The 24,039-nt window shown below is 45.5% G+C and overlaps 1 protein-coding gene across 2 annotated transcripts; it reads right to left on the bottom strand.

Annotated features, from left to right (window-relative positions):
• Positions 1-760: 760 nt before the first annotated feature.
• On the bottom strand, positions 761-22,418 carry man2a2 (mannosidase, alpha, class 2A, member 2). 2 transcript variants are annotated; one of them, XM_083655102.1, is made up of 22 exons: positions 21,872-22,418; positions 20,840-21,097; positions 20,576-20,720; positions 17,755-17,926; positions 17,233-17,360; positions 15,941-16,114; positions 14,249-14,435; positions 13,647-13,824; positions 13,136-13,338; positions 12,135-12,317; positions 11,733-11,847; positions 11,552-11,622; positions 10,469-10,634; positions 8,115-8,351; positions 7,686-7,808; positions 7,297-7,411; positions 6,808-6,941; positions 6,416-6,557; positions 5,532-5,665; positions 3,911-4,105; positions 3,619-3,732; positions 761-3,276 (listed from the first exon to the last, which is right to left on the bottom strand). In XM_083655102.1, exons 1-22 carry the CDS (start codon positions 22,001-22,003, stop codon positions 3,124-3,126), a joined length of 3,459 nt encoding a protein of 1,152 aa, XP_083511228.1. In that variant the 5' UTR covers positions 22,004-22,418; the 3' UTR covers positions 761-3,123. The 2 variants fall into 2 exon arrangements, with proteins under 2 accessions (XP_083511228.1, XP_083511227.1); XM_083655101.1 differs by having other exon boundaries at positions 3,619-3,729.
• Positions 22,419-24,039: the final 1,621 nt, after the last annotated feature.

The following is a 24,039-nucleotide window of genomic DNA, read 5'->3' as shown; positions in this document are numbered from 1 at the left end:
TTCAAGGACGGAGTTGAGTCAGGTGTCTTGTCCCTTGCTGCTGCAGCACAGACAGGCTGAGGAGCACTGTCACAAATGGCACCAGACTACTGGAGCTTCATGCAGAAGCTGTACCCCCAGGGCGCCTCCACAGGCATCACACCCCCCAGACTCTACCTCTCCAGTGCCATGTCCCTCCCACCCACACAGGCTCAGTGCATTGTGCTGTCCCCAGGCGTCCCCAGTGCCACCACCACACACTCTTCCTCCACTGTGTCCCTCAGCCATTTCGTATAGTGTGGCAAAGAAAATATTTCTCTCAGTTCAGCACTCTCTCTAATTGGATATTCCTCACAGCAGGTTAAAAACTGAGGAAATCTTTTTTGACCGCTGGCTGCAGTCAACTCGATGCCTGTGGCCAGCCGTCCTGTCCAGTTTGAAGTCAGGTTATCTCCTCAACCGCCTCCTGCCTGTGTGGGAGACCAACTGCTGACAGCTGAAGCGGCGGATAGAGGCTCAAAGGGCTGATATCTCTAAGACTTATCAGGACTCTGGAGACACAGCATTTGTATGCCCTGCCTTGTCCCGCACTCTGACTCAATGTTGCCCCCTGCTGCTGTACAAGAGGAAATGTGAAACGATAGTCCTCCGTTACCATGGGAGACAGGCAAGCAGCATGACAACACATTAAAACTTCATTATCACATTTTAATCAAATGTTTTGAGAGCTGATCACCCCCGATGTGCACAGAAACCAAACAGAGAAAAGAGGAATTAATCATTTGGGATTTTTATTCATTCCCCCGCATCTCATCTGTAGTTCTATGTATCTTTTGCTCACAGATAACCAGGAAGAGACAAATACAGGAAAGATCACACCTTCATATATTCCATCTCAACCAACAAAAGACAGTGCTACAACAAATATCAATTTTTTTTAAAAATTGACATTTGAACAGGGCGACTCAGACGCACGGACGGACACGGTAGGAGAGAAGGTAGGACAGAAGACAATTCAGGAGAAAGTGCAATTTAAGATGCAGTGAAGTCTTGGTCTTTCAGAAACGTTTCCCACAGCTGGAGGGGAGGGGGAAGTAACACGCGCCTGCTGTGGGAGAGTGGCATTTATTGAATTGTGGAAGACCAGACATGATTACACTATTGGGTCAAAACGTAGGTTCCAGAGCAGGAGCGCAACAAAGTGGACCTCCTGAGGAGAAGGAATTCTAATGACAGGTTTAAGCGATGGACACAGTGGGCCGGTGTGGCGGCGGTACAAGTGTGAAATATGTCTCAGGATGGGATGTCTGGCTGGGCACAGATAACATCTCCCCCCACCACCACAGTAAAGGCAGATATGCACCAGAGAAGGCAGAGCGCTTCAAGACTAGCCTCAAGATAAGCAGCATCTGTGGGATCAGACATTTTAAAACAAACTAAAATAAAGTTGAAACAAATTTGGGTTTTTAACGTATGTGGAAGGGTCCCTGTGTATGGTTTGATCCAACTTGTTTGGGTCTTCACCCTTTGACTCAATGGAGGCAATGATATGACCGAGTACTACACACATACACACACTAACACCCGAACTGACTGACAATGCCTTGCAGCAAGATGAATGGTCCCTGATAGTGTACTCTGTACCCTCTACACCCACAAATCCTCTCAAGTATTCACATCAACACACTATATTTACACACACATACAGTACACACCAATATATCTGCCATATGTTAATATGAGGTATAGTCTTTGTCTATTCTTCTACTGCATACAGTATAGTACACAAAACCGCCCTCTCAATGCTGATGGACAAAGCATACACTAAACACAGGTAGGGCTGGGCCATAATTCAATATGATCGTTTATCTTCTTTCAGTGGGATCATATCGTGATGATATGAAGATATATTAATATCGCCGTGACATACATTTCTGCTGTCTCGACTGAATTGATTCATTTTAAAACTCATAAAATGAGGTATGGTAGGAATATTATTTGAATATTTCTGTTGTTTTTACATCACAACTACCATTACCGAACAGTTCAATGAGATGAACATTCATTTGATTATTTAACATGATTATGCATAACATGGACGATATCGTGATATATAGAGAAAAATCCTTATGATTATCATATTGATTTCAACCATATCGCCCAACCCTACTGTAAGTACAGGAATGGCCGAGGGGGAGGAGAGGTAATTTAAATACAACTGAAATTCCCATTGCAAACTTTCTACAGTTTACTGCTCAGGACGCAAAGCTAGAAGCACTTGGAAATTAAAAGGAAGAGTGAGAGACTTCTGACTGTCTACAAGAAAGAATGATGGACAGCAGGAATGGAGATAACCCAAGAAAAAAAAACAAAGAAGGGGGGGGGGGGGTATTTAGGGAATGATCCCAAATTATTGACACAAAAGAGACTCTTGGATTTCGACTCGGACCTACGACAGGTTCTGGAGCCGTAGCTCAAGGAGGAGATGAAGAGACTCACACATTCGCTTCATACAATTACTCTGCTGCATTCGGCTCAGTCATAAAAACAGCATAAAAAAAGACAAAATGCAGTCATCGTTGGATTTTACAAGTACAAAAAGAAATAGCTGTGATGCGTTTCGACTTAAGAGGAAGTCCTTCACTGGTAGAAAAAAAAAAACCCATACACCAAATAAAGCTTTGTAAATTGCACTCCGATGCGGCACAAGTCCCAGGTCCCTGTCACTGTGATATTTACATTCAGTAGTAAGTCCATGATGGAGCAGGGATACAAAGACATGTACGGTAATAAAGTTCTTGAAGGGAAAAAAACTAAATGAGATTTTCTAGCGCACTGGAAAAAACTGTCTTTTGATGATGATGTTTTTGGAAAGGCTGCAAAATCGACCAGGGTTTCTTGCTCTCCGAGACGGCCACAGTAACGGCTATCGTCTGCCCCCTGCTGTGCAGTCAGTCCTGTTACAGTGGAGCCTGCTTCTCCGAGTTGTGGTGTTTGTGGCTCGGCGAAACAAAGAGATCCAGAGCCTCTACGCTAGTCTGAACGTTGGCCGGCCGGGGGCCTGGGCCTGGTCCTGGTCCTGGTCCTGGTCCTGGCCCTGGTCTTAGCCTTAGCCTGGGGGTGCTTTTATTGACTCTGTAGCCCTTAGTGCAGTTTGAGCTTGAAGGCGGAGATCTCCATGGGATCCAGGCTGATGGCGGAGTCATTGGCCAGAGGGGCGCTGGGGTGCATCAGAGTCAGAGACATGGGCTGCAGCAAGTGCAGGTCCAGATGCCTGAACAGACCTGACACGGTCAGCTACACAGACAGAGGGAGAGGAGGGAGACAGAGGGTATTAGAAAGACAGAAAGCAGCAGGAGCGAATGGGCATCAGACACAGATATATGAGGAACATAGGTAGTACGCAGAATGCACAACATCTACTTGTTCCTACATCATGACTGGAGGGTTTGGAGCAAAATTCAGAAGAACTATGGTGTGTGTGTGTGTGTGTGTGTGTGTGGGGGTGTGTGTGTGTGTGTGTGTGTGTGTGTGTGTGTGTGTGTGTGTGTGTGTGTGTGTGTGTGTGTGTGTGTGTGTGTGTGTGTGTGTGTGTGTGTGTGTGTGTGTGTGTGTGTGTGTGTGTGTGTGTGTACTGACCTGTCCTTGTGTGGTGGTGCAGTTGAAGCCCAGGTTCTGAGCCTCCAGGCCGCAGTCTAGGCCCAGCCGGTGAAGAATCAGAGCAGCGTAGGGCGAAGGAGCGTGGGGGTCCTGCTGTACACACACACGGACACACACGGACGGACACACACGGACACACACACACACAGAGAATCACCACAAGAGGCATGGGTCAGTTTCAATGTCAAAACATATAATACGCACAGTAAAAATCAACATCTATTTGTAGCATTTATTACTGCCACATTACAATGTTTCCCCCCTTTCTCACCTGGCTCTGGATGCTGCGCAGGTTCAGCAGGTGGAAGTCACAGGGAAGGATGGACTTGAGGGGGGCGAAGGTTTGCAGCGGAGGGATGCCACGCTTTTTGGGCAGGACCGGGAGCGCCAAGACCTCGTGGTTTAAGATGGCACTGGTCATGTGACTGAGCACAGAGGGGAAGCTGGTCGGTCCCATGTCCACCATCTGGAGGAGGGCAGAGAAGGACGGATTAACACCGCTGTTGCAACTGACAATCATTAACTATCAGTGACTCACCTCTGGAACTAGTTTAACTCCTTCATTTGCTATTATTGTATTACTTTTTTGGAATTGTAATTGGCCAATTCCCCCTGCTGTCCCGGTCATTGCTCCACCTCCTCCGCTGATGTCGGGAGAGTGGGTAGACCAGCATAATGCTTTGTCTGATACATGTGCCAGTCGCCAGCCACTTCTTTTCACCTGACGGTGAGGAGTTTCACCGGTAGGATGTAGCATATGGGAGGATCACGCTATTCCCCCCAGTTCTCCCCCCCCCCCAAACAGGCGCCCCGAACGACCAGAGGAGGCACTAGTGCAGCGACCAGGACACATACCCCACCAGCTTCCCACCTGCAGACACGACCAATTGTGTCTGTAGCAACGGAAGCTGGAAGTACCGCTGCCGGGAATTGAACCCGGGTCTCCGCGGCGGTAGGCAAGTGCTTTTATCTCTCTACCCAGACGCCCCCTAGAATTGTACTACTTGAGGTATAGAGACTCTAGACTAGAATTTACAGAATAAGTCTAGTCAAAAAAGACAACGCTAATCGATTTTGATTGGGATTTTCCATAGATGTGATCATGTGTTACAGCCACAGCCTGTGTCGTGACTCGTGATGGAGTGCAACATCACAGTCAAATTAAGAGCATTAGTGTTTCAAAAACAACGCATGATGTCTTGTTGAATGGAGGACCATGGCTGGCCAGAGCAACATCATCCTTTCTTGCATCAGCAGTTTTTAGCAGTGAGTTGGATGATAAAATTGCAAGCAGAGCCTTGCATTTTCTCCCAAAGTGTATCCATTTACTTGATAAATGATATCACTTGTTACTTTCAATGCCGCTGTCGTAAAGATGGACTGTTGTGGCTCAGGCTATGAGGCGGAGTGAAGCAAAAAGAAAAGAAAAAAGGAGGCTAGAAACTGGAGCTACAGCACAGACTATAATGCAGGCTAGCTACTAGCATCCGTACTGTTGCCAAGGCAACGTTACCTCTTGAACTCCGCCACTCAAGATTTGGGAGAGGAAAGAAGGAAACAAGGAGGAGAGTTTGGCAAAGAAACCATCATGCTGAGGGTAATGGAGTGGAAAAGGAGAGGAGGAGGAAAACAGTGAAAGAAATAAGAGAAAAGAGTGGAGAGAGGATGACATAAAGACAGATGATAATGGAAAAAAAATATGGAGAAAGGCGTTAAACACGGAATGAAGGACAAGACAATGTTCCATTCCAACTCAACAACCTTGCACAGAGATCTCCAAGATTAAACAGATGTGTTCAGTTCCATTTGATGTGTGGTGTGTGTGGGTATTGCAAGAGCAATTAAACAGCCGTCACACAGGCTCAATGGCGCCCGGCTGTCCTCTCACTGACCTTGTTGCCGGTGGACCTCCTCTCCAGCAGCAGGCGGAAGCGGTTGGCCGTCTTCTTGTTGTCCTTCAGGCCCTGGCCCAGCCCGCGGTTATCGTCCTGCATCAGCCGCCGATCCATGATAACTTCCAACTGACCTGAGGGGGGCGGTAACACCCACATACCACAACTTCAATACAAAGCCTGCATACACAACCTGCACACAACAGTCGACCACGACTTCCAGTGGATATAGGCAGGAATATATTCTTGGAAAACTCGACCGAGCTGGGGGGTTTCATCTAGGAAATGTATGGATAAGTTTAATCTGTTTAATATGTTTCCTTTAGGGCGGTAATTTTTTTAAATCTTTTTTAGTTTACTTGATTTGCTCCTAATAAATTGTATCCCATCCCTGTTTGTATGTTCATTCTGTCTATTTTTATGTGAAGTCTCCAAATTGTACTGTGGCCTTCTGGATTTTATTGTTTTTTTATTGTTTATTAGTATGCTTTGTAATACTTTTTTCTTAATATTTTTTATTTCTCTACGCTCTTCTTTTTATCTATTTTATGTAAAGCAATTTGAATTGCCTCTGTGTATGTACAAATAAACTTACCTTGCCCTTCTTGATAAATGTGTCTATTTCTCACAAACAGAAAATGGCTCGCTTAATACAAAATATGAAGGCATGAATAGTCCTCTCTTCTCTATATACCTTCTGAGGAAAAAAAAGACAATATCTACTTCCAGCATATTCCCTTCAAGCCGCTTTCAGTGCCGGCTGTCATAAAACTAGAGATGGCATACAAAGAAACAGGCTGTCCATTTTAAGTAGGACAATAAATTGCAAAATAAAACACAAAAGAAATAAAAAGACAGACAGAGAGAGAAAACAGCATCCTGACCATTCTCCAGGCTGGTGACGCCCAGCGACTGAGCTGTGTGCAGGGTGAGGCGGTGATGGCTGTCCTGGATGTACGCCTGACTGGGCATGGGGTAGAAATTAGCCTGCAGGGGAAGCTTCATGTAGTGGCGGCGGGGCTGAATCTACAGGAGGGAACACACACATACACACACACACACACACAGAGGAAGATGTGAAACTCCGCAAGAGACGATTATCAGGTCATGCGTAGTTAACCTCCTGTGTCTGCAGAGCCAAAATAATAGATTAAATCCGTGAACTCAATCTCACGGCGGCTATCATCAGCTAGTCATCGTTCGCATAATCAGAGATGCATGATGTCATATTCTAAAAGCACACAAAGAAAAGAAATAAGTCTGGCGGTGAGCTGACCTGGAAGCCATTGAGGTCTGTGTAGAAGACGTCCCCACTCTGGATGTCGGTGACGAGTCGCATGGCCAGCTCTTTATTGCTCTGGTCTCTGATGTCCACCGTAGTGGTGATGTCTATAGACAAGCCATCCACTCCTGAGAGGACAACACCACAAAGAAGCAGAGAGAAGGGAAGTGACTGGAAGGGTGCGTGCGTGCACTTACTGCCCTTCTGGGTATTGGGTACTGGGAACATTAATTGCAATTAGCCCTTAGCATTTTGTATCCATCTAGAAGTACAAGATAAGTGGGGTTTACCACCATCAGGACATCTCAGATACTGTCAGTTGGGAGGGGGGGTGGTCGGAGATAATGCTAATTATTTCCTGTTATTTTATACATCCTGGCACTCACCCCTGGTGGCAAAACCCCGCCCATCTGTTGCCTGAGCAAGCTAATACAAACTATAAAAAGCCATTACAAATACTATTTGAACACAGGTGTTTATTACCTGGCACGTTGTGTATGCGAATGGCCTGTTGAAAGTGCTGGTAGTTGGCCACCACCTCGGAGAAGAGAGGCCCCTCCACGACACGCACCACAGGAGGCTCCTTCGGGTTGTAGGGCTGACAGCAGGATGTTGCAGGAACACACAGGAAACAATGGAGTTGGAGCGAGAGAGAGAGACAACGAGCAGGAGAAACCATAGAGTTGGAGAGAGAGAGAGAGAGAGAGCAGGAGAAAGTGAGCAACAGCAGCAATAGCCAGGTGTAAAATTACAGTACTGCAATTGAGACGCTAAACTCCCTACGGTTGTGTTTCAGTGAAGAAGAACAGAATACACCTCTCCCCTAAACCCCACCCCCGAGCAAACCGGGATAGAGGAAGTGAGCGAACAACCTTTGCTTTCCCGTCGGGCAGGAAGAGGTACGCCCCGCTCTTGTCCTTGGAGGGCCGAGTGCCGTACGTCACAAACTGCATCTGAACCTTGACCTCCTGCGGGTCGTCCTTACGCCGGATACTCTGTGAGGGATGAGACAGACGCGAGGGGAAGGAAGGAAAGAGATGCAGAAACGGGAAAAGGGTAAACGAGAGAGATCAAACAGGCTGTCTGAGCCGCAGCAAGAGCAAGGCCACGTCATGTTATCTTTGATCAAACAAACGGGTCTGTCGGGAAATCAAACTCCTGTTTTTCGCTCTTTCATTTCGTCGAGATGAAAGCTAAACAGAGGAGCCAATTTCCCCCCGCTTCAGATATTTTATCGGAAAGCAGTCACATCAGCAGCTCTTGATCTCGCTGGCTGGGCAGATAAAAAGGAAAACACTGACCTCCAGCAGGCCGCTGCTTCCGGAGAAGCCCAGTGTGAGAGCTTGGCTGGTGATGTAGAAGGTCTGCGGGTCGGCCTGCTGCGAGCGGATGGGCAGGGGGTCCACGGCCCGGGCGCTCACCCCCTGGCCCGCCAGCCTCAGCAGGGTGTCGGAGCGCAGAGTCATGGGCGAGTCGGGGGCGTCGTACAGGTGGAACACGGCCAAACCCAAGGCAGGCAGACGAACCATGAACGCTGCCTGGACAGAAGAGAGAACAAAACCACGCTGGCATAAGGTTGCATTAATAAATGAATGCAAACATGCGCACATAAACATTTGACAGTGCCGTCTTGTGTTGACAGCAAGGCATGTTTTACACTCAGTATTCCAGTCGCTGAAAGGTAAAAACAAGCACACTTTTAGCACAAGTGTGCTGTCATTAAAAAGGCCTTTCAACCCTAGAGATAGGAAAGTGTTTAAAGATGCACGAGGCAACTGGCAGCTCTAAATATGAGGCAACCGAAAAATTTGCACTTCAAAAGACAAAAACGATGTACCATTACCATCAGTCAACTGCACACAGCACGCTCATGTTTGCCAATCTGTGATCACATTAATACCATAGGATAAAAGAATTGACGGAAGAGGCAAAAATCTAGCCTTAGTAAGTCCAGCTTTTTCTTTATATTTCAGTTCAGTTCAACTTTAATCTTATTACCTCCTGTGTGTGGAATAATGTCCATACCCCGACACGACAATTTGATTTGGGCAAATACAGCGAACCTACAGTGTCTCAGTTAGGGGGATGAGACGCACTTCTCTATAGAGAATGTGGAGTCCCACAGTGTTGCATGCTGAGACGGGAGCACCTTGTTAGGTGTATCCCATTCCTTTGTTAGGTTTAGGTTACCTGTGCGGTGGTTACGTTTCTTTTTTTTTTCTTTCTTTTTTTTTAAGTTTGTTCTGAAGAAGGGTAAAGAGAAACAAAAGGGACCCAACAACATAGAGCCATATGACTTGGCAGCACAAGACGGATTACAGACGTTAAACATGAGCCATAACAAAGCAATCTGTTCATTGAAAACACTCCTAATATTTTTTTGACTCATGTAATGTAGGCTGGCTTTATTGATCTTGTTGTTCCATATTGTCTCTATAACATGAACAATGAATTCAACAACAGCAAATACTATCCTACTAACCACAGCTAACTAACAAACAAAAATATTCTCAGATTTGGAAACAAAATCAAATGGGAGTCCGTAACCCTAATGTGGAATAAATCAGGCGTCCTTGATATGAAGAAGGTTGAGAATCACTGCATGAAGTTACAGTAGCGTTGCTTTGTTTAACCTCTAAGACAGTGTTTCTCAAACTTTTTCAGACCAAGGACGACTTAAACCAATGAAAAAAACTCGGGGACCACCTAACTCCCAAAACACCCCTAAAAACAATAGGCCTACTACTTCAACTGTAAAATACAAATTACAGGCTAATTAAATGACAAATAGCAGTACAATCAATCACATTTTTGGCTTCCCACAATTATGAAAACAAGATAACTGATGTAAAAAATATATATGTAATTTATTTTAGTTAGTCCATTTACATTTATTTCTCCTGTTCAGTTCAAATATATTCAAAGTTCAAAGAAAGTTTGAGTGGACCACCACCAGTGGTCCGCGGACCACTGTTTGAGAAACACTGCTCTAAGACGATGAGCGTAGCTGAGGGTCAATGTGTTGTCATCTACTATACACTCGTCAGCTCCTCAACCAGGAAAGGTGAAAGAGCACCTTTTTATCCAGTTCGCTCCCTGTTGTGTGAAGTATTACTGTATGGCAATCCTTGATGCAGCAGCACTGACCTACCATGGCAAACTTTTTCTGAATCGCAAACAGAAAGGCAGCGGGCTATATAACCTTGAGCTGGATCGGACCACACAGCACCTACGACGGTGAGGTCATCTCCACGTTCTCTATGGCAGACGCACTTGAAGATGTAGGCTGATGAGATGGGTGTAGTTCTGCATATAATCTTGCCTAGTGAAGCAAAAGTTTAAGAATAGGGCTTTCAGGTGTCACATAGATAAAGGGAGGACTCCCGCACACTGTCTGCATCACTTGCAATTAAAAAGTTGAATGAAAAGTTTAAAAATTGAACTTTTTAAATCGCAAGTGAATCAGACCGTGGTTCGTTTAACTTGATTCTTGCTCCTCTCTAATCTTCTATGCACCTGCCCTTTTTAGGCGTGCAAAAGCTCTGCTCCTTGAGGCGTCACGTGGAGACAGCGAGAGCCACACGTGGCCCTTCCACCCGGCCTGACATCTCCTGAGCGCTGCCAGCTAAAAACACGCAGAGCCTTCATCTCTTACCTCAAACACCTCTGCGCTCATTTGGCTAGAGGAGGTCCACTGAGCACTCAGCTGCACGGGGAGCGTCTGTCCGTCCTCGGTGAGCACCCGCACCCTGACCGTGTTCACCAGTACCCTCACCACACACAGCCGCTCCTGCTCCACGGGGTTGAACAGAACCAGGTACCTGGTAGCAAGAGAGGGGCGATCAGAGGCACAGCATGTCACAGTGGCTGAGGGGCAGGTAGTGCAAGGTAGAGGGGCTAAGGCAGGGATACTCAACTTGCTTTGCCCGGGGGCCACTTTTGTGAAATGATAGAAGGCCAGGGGCCAGTTAATAAACAATCAATATACATTTTTCTGTAGCGGATTGTAGGTGTCAGACGGAGTTTAGTCTGACAATGTTGTGCACACCGGATAGTTACTTAGGTTAAGTACATACATAAGTGCCTGGGTAGCGAGCAGACGGCGGTATTTGACAATTTAGCAGCTAAATCATAGATTATTGAAAGATATTCCATATTCCAGACTGAAATGCTATAACAGAAGTGTGAGTATTGGCCAGAATTACATGAACATTTGGACACTTATTCAGCGGGTATCTTGCATGTTGCGTTCAGGTGCACTGTAAAAAAAAAAAAAAAAAAAAAAATTGCAATTCCATCGCGGGCCGCCAGTTGAGTATCACTGGGCTAAGGGGTGAAGGTGGTGGTGGTGGGGGAGGGGAATCCCTATTGCTTGTGGTTCAAGGTTCCTCCCCTTTTTTCCTACTAAGGTTTTCTTGAGAATCTTTCCTTGTGTGCATCAGGGTGACCCTGGATGCCGTGAACTCGTCGGCATTTGGCCCAGGTCACGGCAATCAGGGCCAAGGCTGAGGGATGCCGGTAGGTTAAGTTACTTAGGCAGTAGGTTAAGTTAGGCTGTACAATAGCTCAATTGTTTTAGATTGTTTTCTTTTCTTTCTTGCTATGCTTGTTTTATATAAGTTGTTCAATTCTGTGTATTGATTGTGTTTAGTTAGTTCTAGCTAGACACATCCTCTATGAAGTCATTTGAGACAAGCTTGTGAATTAGGGCTATATATAAATCAACTTGACTTGATACCTGGGTCCTGCTGGGTCCAGCTCAATGAGAGTGCGCTGGGGCATGGAGTCCTGAGTGGCACGCCTGTCATCCTACAGACAGACAAAGGTACAGGTCAGGGCGGGGGACACACTCTGATTACAGACAGAAGACAATAGATATGCGTGTGACACTGTGAGTGTGACACTGTGCTCCCCCTCACCGTCTCCAGGAAAGGCTCCGTCTGGTAGAAGCGATAGAACTCCTTGTTCTTCATCACCAGGAAATGAGCGGCATTGATGATCACTCTTTTCAGACCAATCAGTGCGCGCAGTAACCTAGAGACGAGTGGGAGGATCAATGACTCACTACAGCAGTCACAGTGGGCAGCTTTGCAATTTTGCTATAAATACTGAACACAGAAGCCCAGCTTAAAGGGATTGTGAAAACTCAAACCAGCTAGGCCCACAGCTCTATAGAAGTATTTAGGTTTATTAAGTGGGCCTGGAGTGAAGTGGATCAAAGAAACAAGACACGGTGCATTCCATTTAATGACAATTATAGACTTATATTGCATTTGTTTCCATCCATATGGTAATTTTCTTTCTAAATCTGAGCTCCTTACCTGCTGCCGTAGTCGGTGACAACATTCTCCTTTGCGGTGCCAGTGATGCCATCGTGGTGCTGAAAGAGGCCAACAGATTGTCTCGCGTCGGCTAGCAGTGCATAATCTGAGACTGGGTAGCGGCCTTCCATGCCCACGTGCCGAGCGTTGGCGATTGCCAGGCTGTAGAGGATCTCTGCCCCCCTGAAGGACATTGACAGGCACTCATCACTGAGGAGCAGTCTTAAAGTTCAGTCAGTTAAAGAGCTGACCGAAGAAGAACTCTAGATCAAGACTCGAGAAGTCTAGATTAGACTAGATACAGTATTGTATCGTAATAGTGTGGAAAAAAACGTTACTTCTTCCTGGTCTTAAAGACTAAGCGCTTTGAGGTAACTCTTGTTGTGATTTGGCACTAGATAAATATAAATTTGATTGATTGATTGATAAAAAGCTGCATCACAGTAAAGTGATACAGTACAATTCCCTAAACTTTTAGTATTTTCTGCTAAAGTAAGAGTAAAATGATCAATGATTGGCTTTACCTGCTCATCATATCCAAATTAAATATTACACATTACTGATTACTAATGACCATTACTAATTTTTTATTTTGCAAATATAGCAAATAGGCATCCCCAAAATGTGAACCCAAACCAGTGGTTCATGCAACATGCATGCATGCAACTATGGTTTGTTTATGCAACCTACAGCTGTTGTAGTTTTTTGTACACACGACTATTTGGATTATTCACATTAGACAGAAACAGAAAAGATATCTGAGAGAGAGGGGGATGACAAGCAATAAAGGTCCAAGGTCCAAACTCAAACTGGGGTTCGTGGTCTACTGCACCTGACTGCACCTTAACCAAATGGGCCTGCAGGAAACTTGTACATCTACTGCTGATCAGCTGACTACATTGTGTGACGTCATTATGGAGACAAAGATCATGTTGCATCATGACCCAAAAAAAAAACCCAGAATAGTGTGAACACGCCCTAGGCCATTAAGAGTGACCCACCTGAGGTGCGACTCCACCACGCGGTCTAGGCTCTTGTAAAAGGGCCGAGATGTGAAATAGCCGGTCCAGTAGTGGTCTTCGCGGTCTGCATAGGCAAAGAAGTCTCCACTAAGCACTGGGTAGTCTGGAGGCCTGGATCCCTGCGCCACTCCGCCGGCTTTGTAAACAGCATTGAAGTACTCTGTAAGAGTCCCAAACTGGGCCTGGAGACACAGTCAAAAACAGGCAAAGATGTGCTGTTCATGCAGATCTTACTCACAGATGCAGCTGAACAACAAGATATATTTTAATATTTTTCTTTATTACTTATGTCTGTTTCATCTTAGATGGAATCTTATAAACAAAACATCTAGTCATGGCAGACACTAAAACATGGAAGACGCTAAAACATAAGCAATACATGGTTCATTATCACACAAACAAAGTTGATATACTGAGCAAGCTGTACGGAGATGCGCACAAAGCCCAACTGGCATCGCACTTTATGACAGCTGACAAGATGGCTTCTCACCTGTACATGCATCTCAGGGTGAGAATTCATGTAGTCAAAAAGCTTCTGATAGTTCTGGTACTGCTGATCCCACTCCAGTGTTTTGTCAAAGCGGAAGTCGTCCCCTAGAGGGATAAGAACTACCTTACTGCGGAACAGTTTGGACTTTTTACGGTACTGGTCCAGCAGCACGGTCGCCCTGTGTGTGTGACAGAGAGAAGGGGAGAGAGAGAAAGAGAGAGAGAAAGGACAAATTGTTTGGCATCCAAATCGTGCTGTTTTGCATGCTCCAGTTTTCCAGGAACTCACGACGACCTTGGAAGAGGCAGATCAAATTAGAACTGGGAAGGGAACGTCAATCAATATAGTTCAACGTACGAGAGGTGTTTTGCATCAGCCATGGGAACGTGTCCTTGCGACTGACAACCGGGTCACAGTGGCTGACTGATTACAGAGCTATTTGGCGTGACTTCAAGACTATCTGCAGTCTATGTCCCCCCCCCCCTGTTGTCTTTGGTCTAACTTTACTGTAAGTGACCAAGATCCAGCAGACATACTGTACCAAATAGCCTCTTCCACCCTGTAGCTGGCCCAGAGGGAAGGCTAATCCCGGGTTGCCTCACCTCTCCTCCACATTGGTCTCCACCACAGCTTTCGGGGGCACCTTCCAGGGACAATTGACCCGACCGCCTGGTAACCTCTTGAAGTCAAACTGGCAGCAGATCTTTGGGTCGGGCCCACAGGTGTGTGGCACATCATAGCTGTAGAATGGCATCATGTGGCAAAAGATGTCTGTGCCCGATGCTGGGTCTGTCAAAACAGGAAACAAACAAGCACAGATTCTGTACAAGCCCACCGTCCGTGTTGCAACCTAGGGGGCAGGCCTCTCTGATGATATGGTCGCCGTAGTGAGCTATATATATATATGACATCGTCCTCATGCTAGTTGCGTCAGGTGCAAGCCTCCACAACTGCTGGCCGCGTACAGTCAAGACTTTCCGCCCTCTAGAGGCCATGTGATGAAGCACGTCGCCAGTAACCGTCTCTCAGTATCCGCTCCCCCAGACTGACTCACCTGACTTTGCCGTGTATAGCCCACGTTGCAGCTACGCTGACCGTGGGAAAAACAAAAGGTACTCACAACTTAAGGATGAAGCAAAAAAAACAGTTTTGACTTGGATCCACTTTAAGAACTTAAAAAGGAAACCCTAACCATAGAAAAAATTAACACCATTAAATAAAGAGCTATTGGCATTGTACCTTGCATTTCTGAGCCCAGGGTTTTCCTGGCCATTATAAGGGTTAGGTGCAGCACCCAAGCCCCTTCGGGCACCACCTAAGCCAAATTAATGTCAAATCAATGTTGGTCCCCATGTGGACGACTTTAGCAAGTTTTGCTTTTTTGGTCTTCTTTATTTATTATCTGCTCTGGTTTTTCCAAATGTTTGTACACAGATATAGTAATAGTAATAATAATGGTCTAGAATGATGTGAAATTGCATACTTTTTTTTATTGAAAAACATACAGTAAAAGTACCCCCCGCCCAGTGACACCGCACCTAAGTCCTCCAAAAAGCCAGGGAAAACCCTGTGAGCCCGTTTTATTGTTTGGTGGTGTTTTCTTTTTGCCGGACCCAGGAGGGCCGGCCTAGAAGAGCCTCTGGGGGTTACTGACTGACTGACTGACTGACTGACTGACTGACTGACTGCCTCCCTGGCTCCCCATTGTTGAAACAGGCATGTGTGGGTGTTGAGCAGCAGCAGGCAGCTGAATGAATCCTGGGAGATCAACTAGTTGATTGCATCACCTGTGTCAACCAAACTCCACAGCTCCAGAGTGGGAATATTTTGCTTTTGAGCCGAATGAGAGAGGAGAGCCAGTGGACTTGCACAATACTGAGCGGCAGCAGTCTGGGTCCAGCTTAACTAGGCTTGCCTGGTCTTGTTTATTCTCGCATACAACTGGCCAAATGTAGACGACATGACTTCACGTCGAAATATTTCCAGCAGGTACAACAAAAAGACAACGCTTGATCACAATAACTCCTGGAATGTATTGAACATCATAAACTGATAAGATCTAAGTATGGCAGAGGGAAACTTTCACAACAAATAGGCGGTCAATCATCAGCAGACACTTCAGAATAAAAAAAATTAAGGTGGCCGTTCTCACGCCATTAAATCACTGGCTGTCCTTCGAAAATGTCCAACGCCTCACTTTTAAACGCCATAAAGATTGAGATGACTCATCTAAAATGCTCTTGACAAAGACAAGCAGATGGATTGGATGACTGTATTGGCTCTGGTCCACTCACCCCAGGCCTGCCTCCACATGAACTCCAGGCTGCGGGTAGAGGCAAAGTGTTTTTTGATGGAGTAGTGGACCCTCTGGATCAGCATGCTGGTCAGATTGGCCCTCTTCAGCAGGTAGGGCATGGTGGCACTGTGGCCGAAAGGGTCTATCGCCCACCCAGTGCGAGGAGTTACACCTAGGACGGCAATTTAAATTTTACCTTAAAGTAATGCAAGCATGACTACAACATATGAAATGTTTTAGTTTTAGTTGACTAAATATCATAAGATTTTAGTCGACTAAATCTACAGTAGATCTCTTCCCAATCCGTCCCTCCCTAACATTTTCGTCTGGTTGTTATTCATTGGCAAAAGTGTCATATGTCCTCTCATAGATTTTTTCATCACAACTTTGTTTTTATTTAGTTAACATCTAGTTTTCATCATCAGTGTTTCCCCTAGAATGGAGTTGTAGCAGCTGTGGTGAAGCACAATTTTCTTTATTTCACTTGCAAAGCGCGCCCTGCCTAGTGCCTAGTCCTGACTGTCTAGTAGGACAGCCAGTCAATAAAATTGTATTGGGCAATAGGGATGTAATGGGTATGAAATTTCACAGTATGGTACAGTATCTACCAAAATATCACAGCATTTCACAATATTATTTTCCCCCATTTTAATTAAACATACATATGGCCCATAAAAAATCTTTTTTCGAAATAACAGTCTAGTGGTTAATTTTTCAATGTGGAGGTAAATAACAGAATGTAGTACGGTACTTTGTTTTTTGAGAGGGACATTTTAACATCTTTTAATATCCCCCTGTCCCCCATGCTTCCTTCCTACACCTATGCGTTGTGCTGACATCATCAGGTAAGCGACGGAGCACAAGTTTCTTGTTTACCTGTATATGCTTTACTTACAGGTGTGTGAATTGACTGGATATGAAGCGTCTGTAATACGTTTAAAATAATAATAATAATAATAAATAATTTCTAAAGAAAAAATCTATAGCAGCGGCCAGCGGTGGTGCACCGCTGCTGAATGCATATAGGGAAAACACTGTCAGTGAAAATAGGTGATTGACAAACAATTTTTGGTCATAGTTTTTGTCGACAAAATTAACAATGGGTAGCATATGGGGCACTGAAGCAAAAAGTGTTTATTGCCCACCGGGTGTGAGGAGCTGAGGCAGGATATGGGACAAGTTGAGGTTTTACCATCAGGCACTGAGAGGAATTTTAACTTTATAGGCCTTTGGCCTCCATAGCTAAATGAAGAACCCTGAGTGAGGGACCATTTCTAATCCAGCCCATACCTAGGTTTCTCTCCAGCCACTGATGACCTTCAATGAGCTGGTCTAGCATGGCAAAGTAGTGAGCATTGGCTTCATCCGTCATAACCCAGCCTCCAGTCACAATCTCCACCTGCCCTCCAAGGATCAGTCTGTCGAAGAAAGAGGATTAAGAAAGCACGGTGAGGATAAATGAGGTCACATTCACCAGATAACTATTCTGGAGCATTCACTGTCTCTCCATGAATACTTAGCTATTGTGTAAAATACTTAAGAGGGATCACTGGAACATGTTGACAAGAGAAGCAAGAGAAGGTCAATTTGCTCTTGTGCATCATAGCAATTTCAGCTCATTTTAAGCTCTGGTTGGAGAAATGAGACGGCATTAACTCTGCAACAGACTGAAAGGTACAGAGAGGAAGAGAGATTTGCGATGGGGGGTGTTAAGAGTGCCATGATCTGATGGGGGGTGTTAAGAGTGCCATGATCTGACTGACACTGCCTTTCACAGGCCATGTGGATGTGCTCTGCCAAGCTCTGACTCACTTGCGCATGGCCTCCTGCTTCTGAACGTCCGCGCTCTCCCACCACTTGGAGAGGAATGAAATCTCAGACCAGATGAACTTCCTGCGTGGGTCCTCAGCCAGCTTCACCACCATGTTGCTTATGATATGCTGTGTCTGGTCCGTGAAGTACTTGTCATAGGTCTTGATCCAGCCTGCCGTGATACAAATGAATTTCTGAGCATTGTCCACAAGTTGGCAGAATGACTGTACACCACAACATGGACCACATCCAAATAAGTTGACTTCTGTCCTCTTCATCTGGCACGCCAATAGCAGGGCACGAAGACAGGTCAGGTAAGAGACACGATTGTGTAGAAAAAGTGCTGCATTGGATCCAAAATAAAACTAAAAAAGTTTTATTTAACACATTCACTGCCAGACGTTTTTTTTTTACTGTAGTTAGCTTCTGCCAGAGGGGTTTTTTGAGGATTCTGGCTCATCTTTCAAGACCCGAGGATTCTTTTCTGCTAAGATTTTGTGAACACACAATATCTCAAAAGAACTAATAGAATGTGTGCTTTCTCTGTCTAAAAGAGTTAGTTTGTAGAGTTAGTAGTTATGTAAGCATTAGCAGTTGAATACAGCATGGTTTTAGCGTCAGAAAAAATATTCAGAGATAAACGGCTTTTTGTGAAATTCGATAGAACAGTCACTTTAACCATTCATTTTTGGCTCTCTCTCTCTCTCTCCCCCTCTCGCTCTCTCTCTCTCTCTCTCTCTCTCCCTCCCTCTCGCTCTCCCTCCCTCTCTCTCTCTCTCTCTCTCTCCCTCCCTCTCGCTCTCCCTCCCTCTCTCTCTCTCTCCCTCCCTCTCGGGAGGGAGACGCACTAGGTTTAATCCTAGTGAGAGGGAGAGAGAGAGAGAGAGAGGGAGGGAGGGAGAGAGAGAGAGCGAGAGAGAGAGAGAGAGAGAGGGAGAGCGAGAGGGAGAGTTGCTTCAACTCCTCCCTCCGTGGGCGTTCTTCTTGGCTGCAGCGGCCGTCACAAGCTTGTCACCAGTCTCAGTGCTTTGCTGCTGTCCTGTGCCTGTGGCTGCGCGGCCGCTGTTTGAGGAAGTCGGGATGGACTCGCTCGCTTCTTGGAGTTTTGGTTGAGAGAAGCTTTTGCGATTCTGGTCATATTTATGCTGCGTGTTTCAAAGTGTGTTCCACCTGTAATCTATTATGTAAATTTGCAATCCCGCATCGCCAGCAATCAGCGCGAAAACGAAAGCGTTTTCCCCCATCCATTTTCATAAGAATGGCTGGGGTGAGAATGGCGTGACAAGTTAAAAAAATGCTTGCCTTCCTCTAGTCAGGAGAGCACTGTTGCCACTTAGTGGGTCGGTGGAATGGGTTGTAAACGTTTGGTGGCTCCAATAATTATATAAGAGATGTAAAAGGGTTAGATGCACATCCCACGGTCAAAAAAAAAAAAATCATTTTTTTGACGTATCAATACGTCGCTGGCAGTCAACGGTTGGATTCTGCTTGACGTATCAATACGTCGTTGGCAGTGAACGTGTTAACTAGAGCAGTTACCGTCAGAAAGCTACTCAACAGATTGGTTGAAAGTGACTAAAATGCACTTTGCATGGGCTTTGTAAGTGGACCACATCACACAGTACAACTGCCTATAAATATGCTCAAATACTTATCTCACATAATGCCAATATATTTTCACAGAGATGTGTATTGATGTACCACAAATTCATCAACAATAGGTTATGTCGAAGCATAGTGAAGGTTATTCATTGCGGGTCTTTGTAACGGTGTGCAACTCTCACTGCTTGACCTACTTAACTGACCTGTAGTCAACTAAAACTCTCAAAGTCCCATCTTTGCTTTGAGAAAGACAAGCTCATTACCAGTCAAAAGGCTTTCAAATGCCTTCAATGAGAATGGACAATACCATCTCTGATCGCATCATCTCGCCACCTGATAGACCCTGAACAAGGAATACTGCGGAGGACAACCTTACTGCAGTTTAATTGAATGCAGGTCCAACCAACTCCTGTTCCGGTTGTTGGGGAACAATATTTGCAGTTCTCTGTGAGTTCCCTGTCAACAAATCAATAACTGTCAGGTTAGCAAGCTTGTGGCAGGGGTGGTAAACAAATGTAATGGAAATGTCAGTCTAAAATAAAATCCAAGACATTCTAATCGAAAAATAGCTAATGCCTCCCAATGCCAATATCTTTCTAATTGTATTGTTTTTGTACGAGCTGCCAATCATGTCAGCATTATGCTAATAATAATGTTGACGAATGAATCAAATTTTGAATTTTTGCTACATTCTGATCCCTAGCCTCCCACTCGGATCCCACTTGCCCGATATCAGACAGAATTTACAACTCGTTACACTCCTTTTCCATCTTCAGTCTGACATTGCAGCCCCTCTTACTGATTTCCGTGGGGGAGGGGGATTCAAATTTCCCTAACCAATCACTAGAGGCCAACGTATCTGCGTTAGTCCCCGATTGGCTAATAGCTAGTATCCCCCAGCACCCATTGGACCGATCCTAGAAACCATCCTAGAAACCGCTGTGCATATCACGATGCCAGACCACAATCAGTCAACTCAGTGGAGTGGGCACATTCAAAGGTCTGGACCCAGGCAAGCTCCCAGTAGCTGCCTGGTCCCTTTCTATATGGACAAGAGTAGACTGTTTGGATTTCTCCTGAAAAATCAGTCACAAGTCCTAAAAAAAAAATCAGATTCAAACAGGCTTTTAAACCATCTTCTCCATCATGCTCGTCATCATCAAGCTGTGCCAGGACACTGAACCCAGTGAACCCAATGCAGAATGCTTATGCAACTCACCTGGATCGTTGTGGGAGTGTGGGACCACAAACACTTGCAGCGGTTCATTGTCCCACTCTCCAGGCTCGTAAGTGATTTCAAAGCCCTGTTTCCACACACCACCGTCAGGGTTGTCAAACTTCAGGAGGGAGTACACATCCAACATCTAAAATGAAACACACACTCATAGTCAATACCAGTGCTGCATTTGTCCACAAGATGCACTCTGAAAAATGGCATATGGCAACATCAGTAGTGTCGAGTAGGGTAGGGTAGTAATCTTACCTGAAGTTCTGTTTGATCACGGTTCTCTACAGCAAATTGGCAATCCTGGGGCTTGACGGCAAGGAAGGTGGGGCGGCCATCGAAGGGTAGCACCCACGAACCATTGGCACTCCTGAAGGGCAGGTGGCCACTGGGAGACACAGCTCCTGTGTCTGTGAGCTCCATCACAGAGTCCTTTATGTGACTAATGATCTGGTGGTTTTCCTCCAGGAGCTGCTCCAGCTGCTCTATACGGTTCTGCAGGACTGAGATCTGACTCTTTAACACACACACACACACACACACACACACACACACACACACACAGACACACACACACACACACACACACACACACACACACACACACACACACACACACACACACACACACACACAGGATTAATTACAGAGCTGTATACCGCTGCTCAAAAAAATCTATTGTCCCTATTACTCCCTAACCAACCACAATCTGTTGTCCATTAACTCCTATTACAGTTGGATGGACACTTTTAACACCAGAATTCTGACCAAAATCTACAGTCAGCCAAAGTAACACATGGCACATTCAAGTTTAAAATAATTTGTCTTAGTCTTAGTCATACCCAGAGCCCATTAAGCCCATTTATTGGCGGTAGTCTTATTTAAAAACAAAAAAATATACTTGATATTAATTAAACCAATGCTGCCCTGCTACCATAATCATACAGCAGTGGTTGTTTCCATAACGAGTGTTTACTAAAGAACAGGCCATGTAGAAAACCTCTCAGGTTACAGGGTGAACTAAAATATGGATATATAAAGGTATATGAATTATTCAAACTAATGTGAACATCAAGAATTGGGCCTTAGAGCTTTTGTTCATGTTAATTTTTTGCTTTGATGCAACGCGTTATCAAAGAAAAAAGTCTTTACAGAAGTCGGTGCCTAAAAAAGTCTCGCCTCAGACCTTGAAACAGTATCCCATGAGGTATCACAATACAACACAGTAAAATAACTACAGATAAGGGCTTTGGGACAAGATATGTGCACTACTATCGCAATTACTCTTACCCTTGGGAAGTTCCCCCCATTCTGTCGTCTTGCAGGGTCATGTTGGACTCGGTCCAGCATAAGGTAGAGTGAGAACACAGCCACACAGAATATGGCCCCTCCACACACTGTCACCTGTTTCCTCAGCTTCATCTTCCTGTGGAGCAGTCTTCTTTTCCAAGATAAAAAATAGATATATATACGAGCTTGATGTGGTCTCTCTTCCCAAGTCAAAAAGTCCTTGAAAGTGAGTTAATGGATACAGCAGAATGCAATCCAACCTGCTAAACCACTATTGCAAATGATTTAAGTCCACGTCTGCAACGCCTGAAGCCTCCACTCACCATATTAGGGATCACAGTGGAGGAGGCTACAGGAGTGGAGGCAATGGGCAGAGGGTACAATCAGCAGTAGCTGGCAAGCAGTCTGTCAGCTTTGGCCAAACCACAGCCACCGGTGGGCTCCTTCAAAGTAGCCCTTGTGCTCAACCATCCAAACCTTTAGAGATCGCAGGATAGAAAAAAAAACAAGCGCCACACAGCAGGGGCTGAAACAGGGAGCCTACTGTCCCCACAGCATGATGCGAGTCTGTGTGAGCCCGGTCTGTTCTCTCTTGGTCCAGTCCAACTCGCACAGCACCAGCGTCTAATCCAGTACAGCCAGAGTCCCCTTTCGCTCAGTTGGCCTCCAGGGCCACAAGCGTCAGCACACTAGGCTGCAGCAGAGCACAGGAAAGGGGCTGAGTGAGACCAAGTTGGCTTGGCTTAGAGCAGCAGCTTTCATCAGGCCTAACTCTGCTCAAGGGGCTCCAGGAATTAGAATGAGACAAATGTCACTCTTCTCTCCGTAGCATAGTGAAATCATATCAGCAGGAGCAGCATGGGCGATGGTCCATCAGAGGATCATCTTCAGCTGTTAGGAAAATGATAGTTAATGACCAACCATGCAAAAAACAAAAGACTGCCAGTTCATGAGAGGACGCACGTGAAAGGGAGTGTGTGGGAGAGAGAGACAGGCTTGGTTTGAGTTGATGAGTAGAAGCAAGGGGAAAAACAATCAAGCTGAGCCAAGTGGCCTGGATTTCTTCACAGTGCTGCTAAGACAGGTGTTCCCTTCCCCTCTGTGGGTGCAAATCCAATATGATCTAATCCGATAACTAGAGGGTGTGACTGACTTAGGCTAGCTTTACCACAGGGATCAGTCTGGGATAATAACCTAGCATCTACATTTACACAAACTGAATGGAAACAGCATCGGCATGAGGGGGGGACATTATAATTTTGTTAGCCCATCCAATGTGTTAAATGATGATTCAAATTCACCGAACTTTGTTGAACTTCCTGATACAGCTGACTGACTACATCCTGTCATGTGGTGACACAGTCACGCTGTTCCAGGCAGCCAGCCTTATGTAAACTTCGGAATTGCACCGAACAATATTGCTCAGGCTATGTGTTGACCGGAGCGGTGGTTTAACTTGTTTGACTAGTTTCCAGTGGGCTCGGCTGTCGTTATAGGGAGCTAGCCAGTATATAGCCAGGTAACCGGGTAGCTTGAACTTATAAAGCACAACTCAATGAATATTGGGATATTTCTCAATCTTATACAAGTTGATATTCACGTTAACCCGTCAGTCACATTGCTCAGGATATCGAACGTTAAGTTTGATCATCGCTGTTAAGGTTTCTGACTAATTTAAAGAAAGCTAGCAGTAGCTAACGTGCGACGAGTGACATTACCACAACAACTTGATGGGTTTGCTCGTTAGGGTAACACGTCAGCCTTCGCTGATGTATGGCATTGGCTTGTCATTTTAACCACTTGGCCGAGACAGCTAACGCTAGGGTAAGAGCGGTTACCTTTGGTTTTCTGAAACATTACCCATCAAAGCCAAAGCCTGACCACAGCCTGGCGACAGACTCATACCTACACACGTTAGCAAGCCAGCCAAGTGATGGCTAGACAACATTAGGTTATACGTGGCTGACATTTCCTGCTTACCATTTGCTTTCCATCTAACGCTTGCTAACATTGTATTTACGACTCGAGAGCTCTTCGAGCAAATTAATAATTACCCGTCAAAGGAGAGTATTCCGGAAGACTGTCCATGCCATGAATGTGAGGATAAGGACTGTATGCTTTTGGCTGCTGACTGACAGATCACCAACTGAACTAACGCTAGCTGCTAG

The sequence above is a fragment of the Poromitra crassiceps genome, assembly GCF_964638095.1.
Source record: "Poromitra crassiceps genome assembly, chromosome: 18".
Taxonomy (NCBI): domain Eukaryota; kingdom Metazoa; phylum Chordata; class Actinopteri; order Beryciformes; family Melamphaidae; genus Poromitra; species Poromitra crassiceps.
The sequence above is the reverse complement of the archived record's forward strand: the minus strand, read 5'-3'. Positions and strand labels throughout refer to the sequence as shown.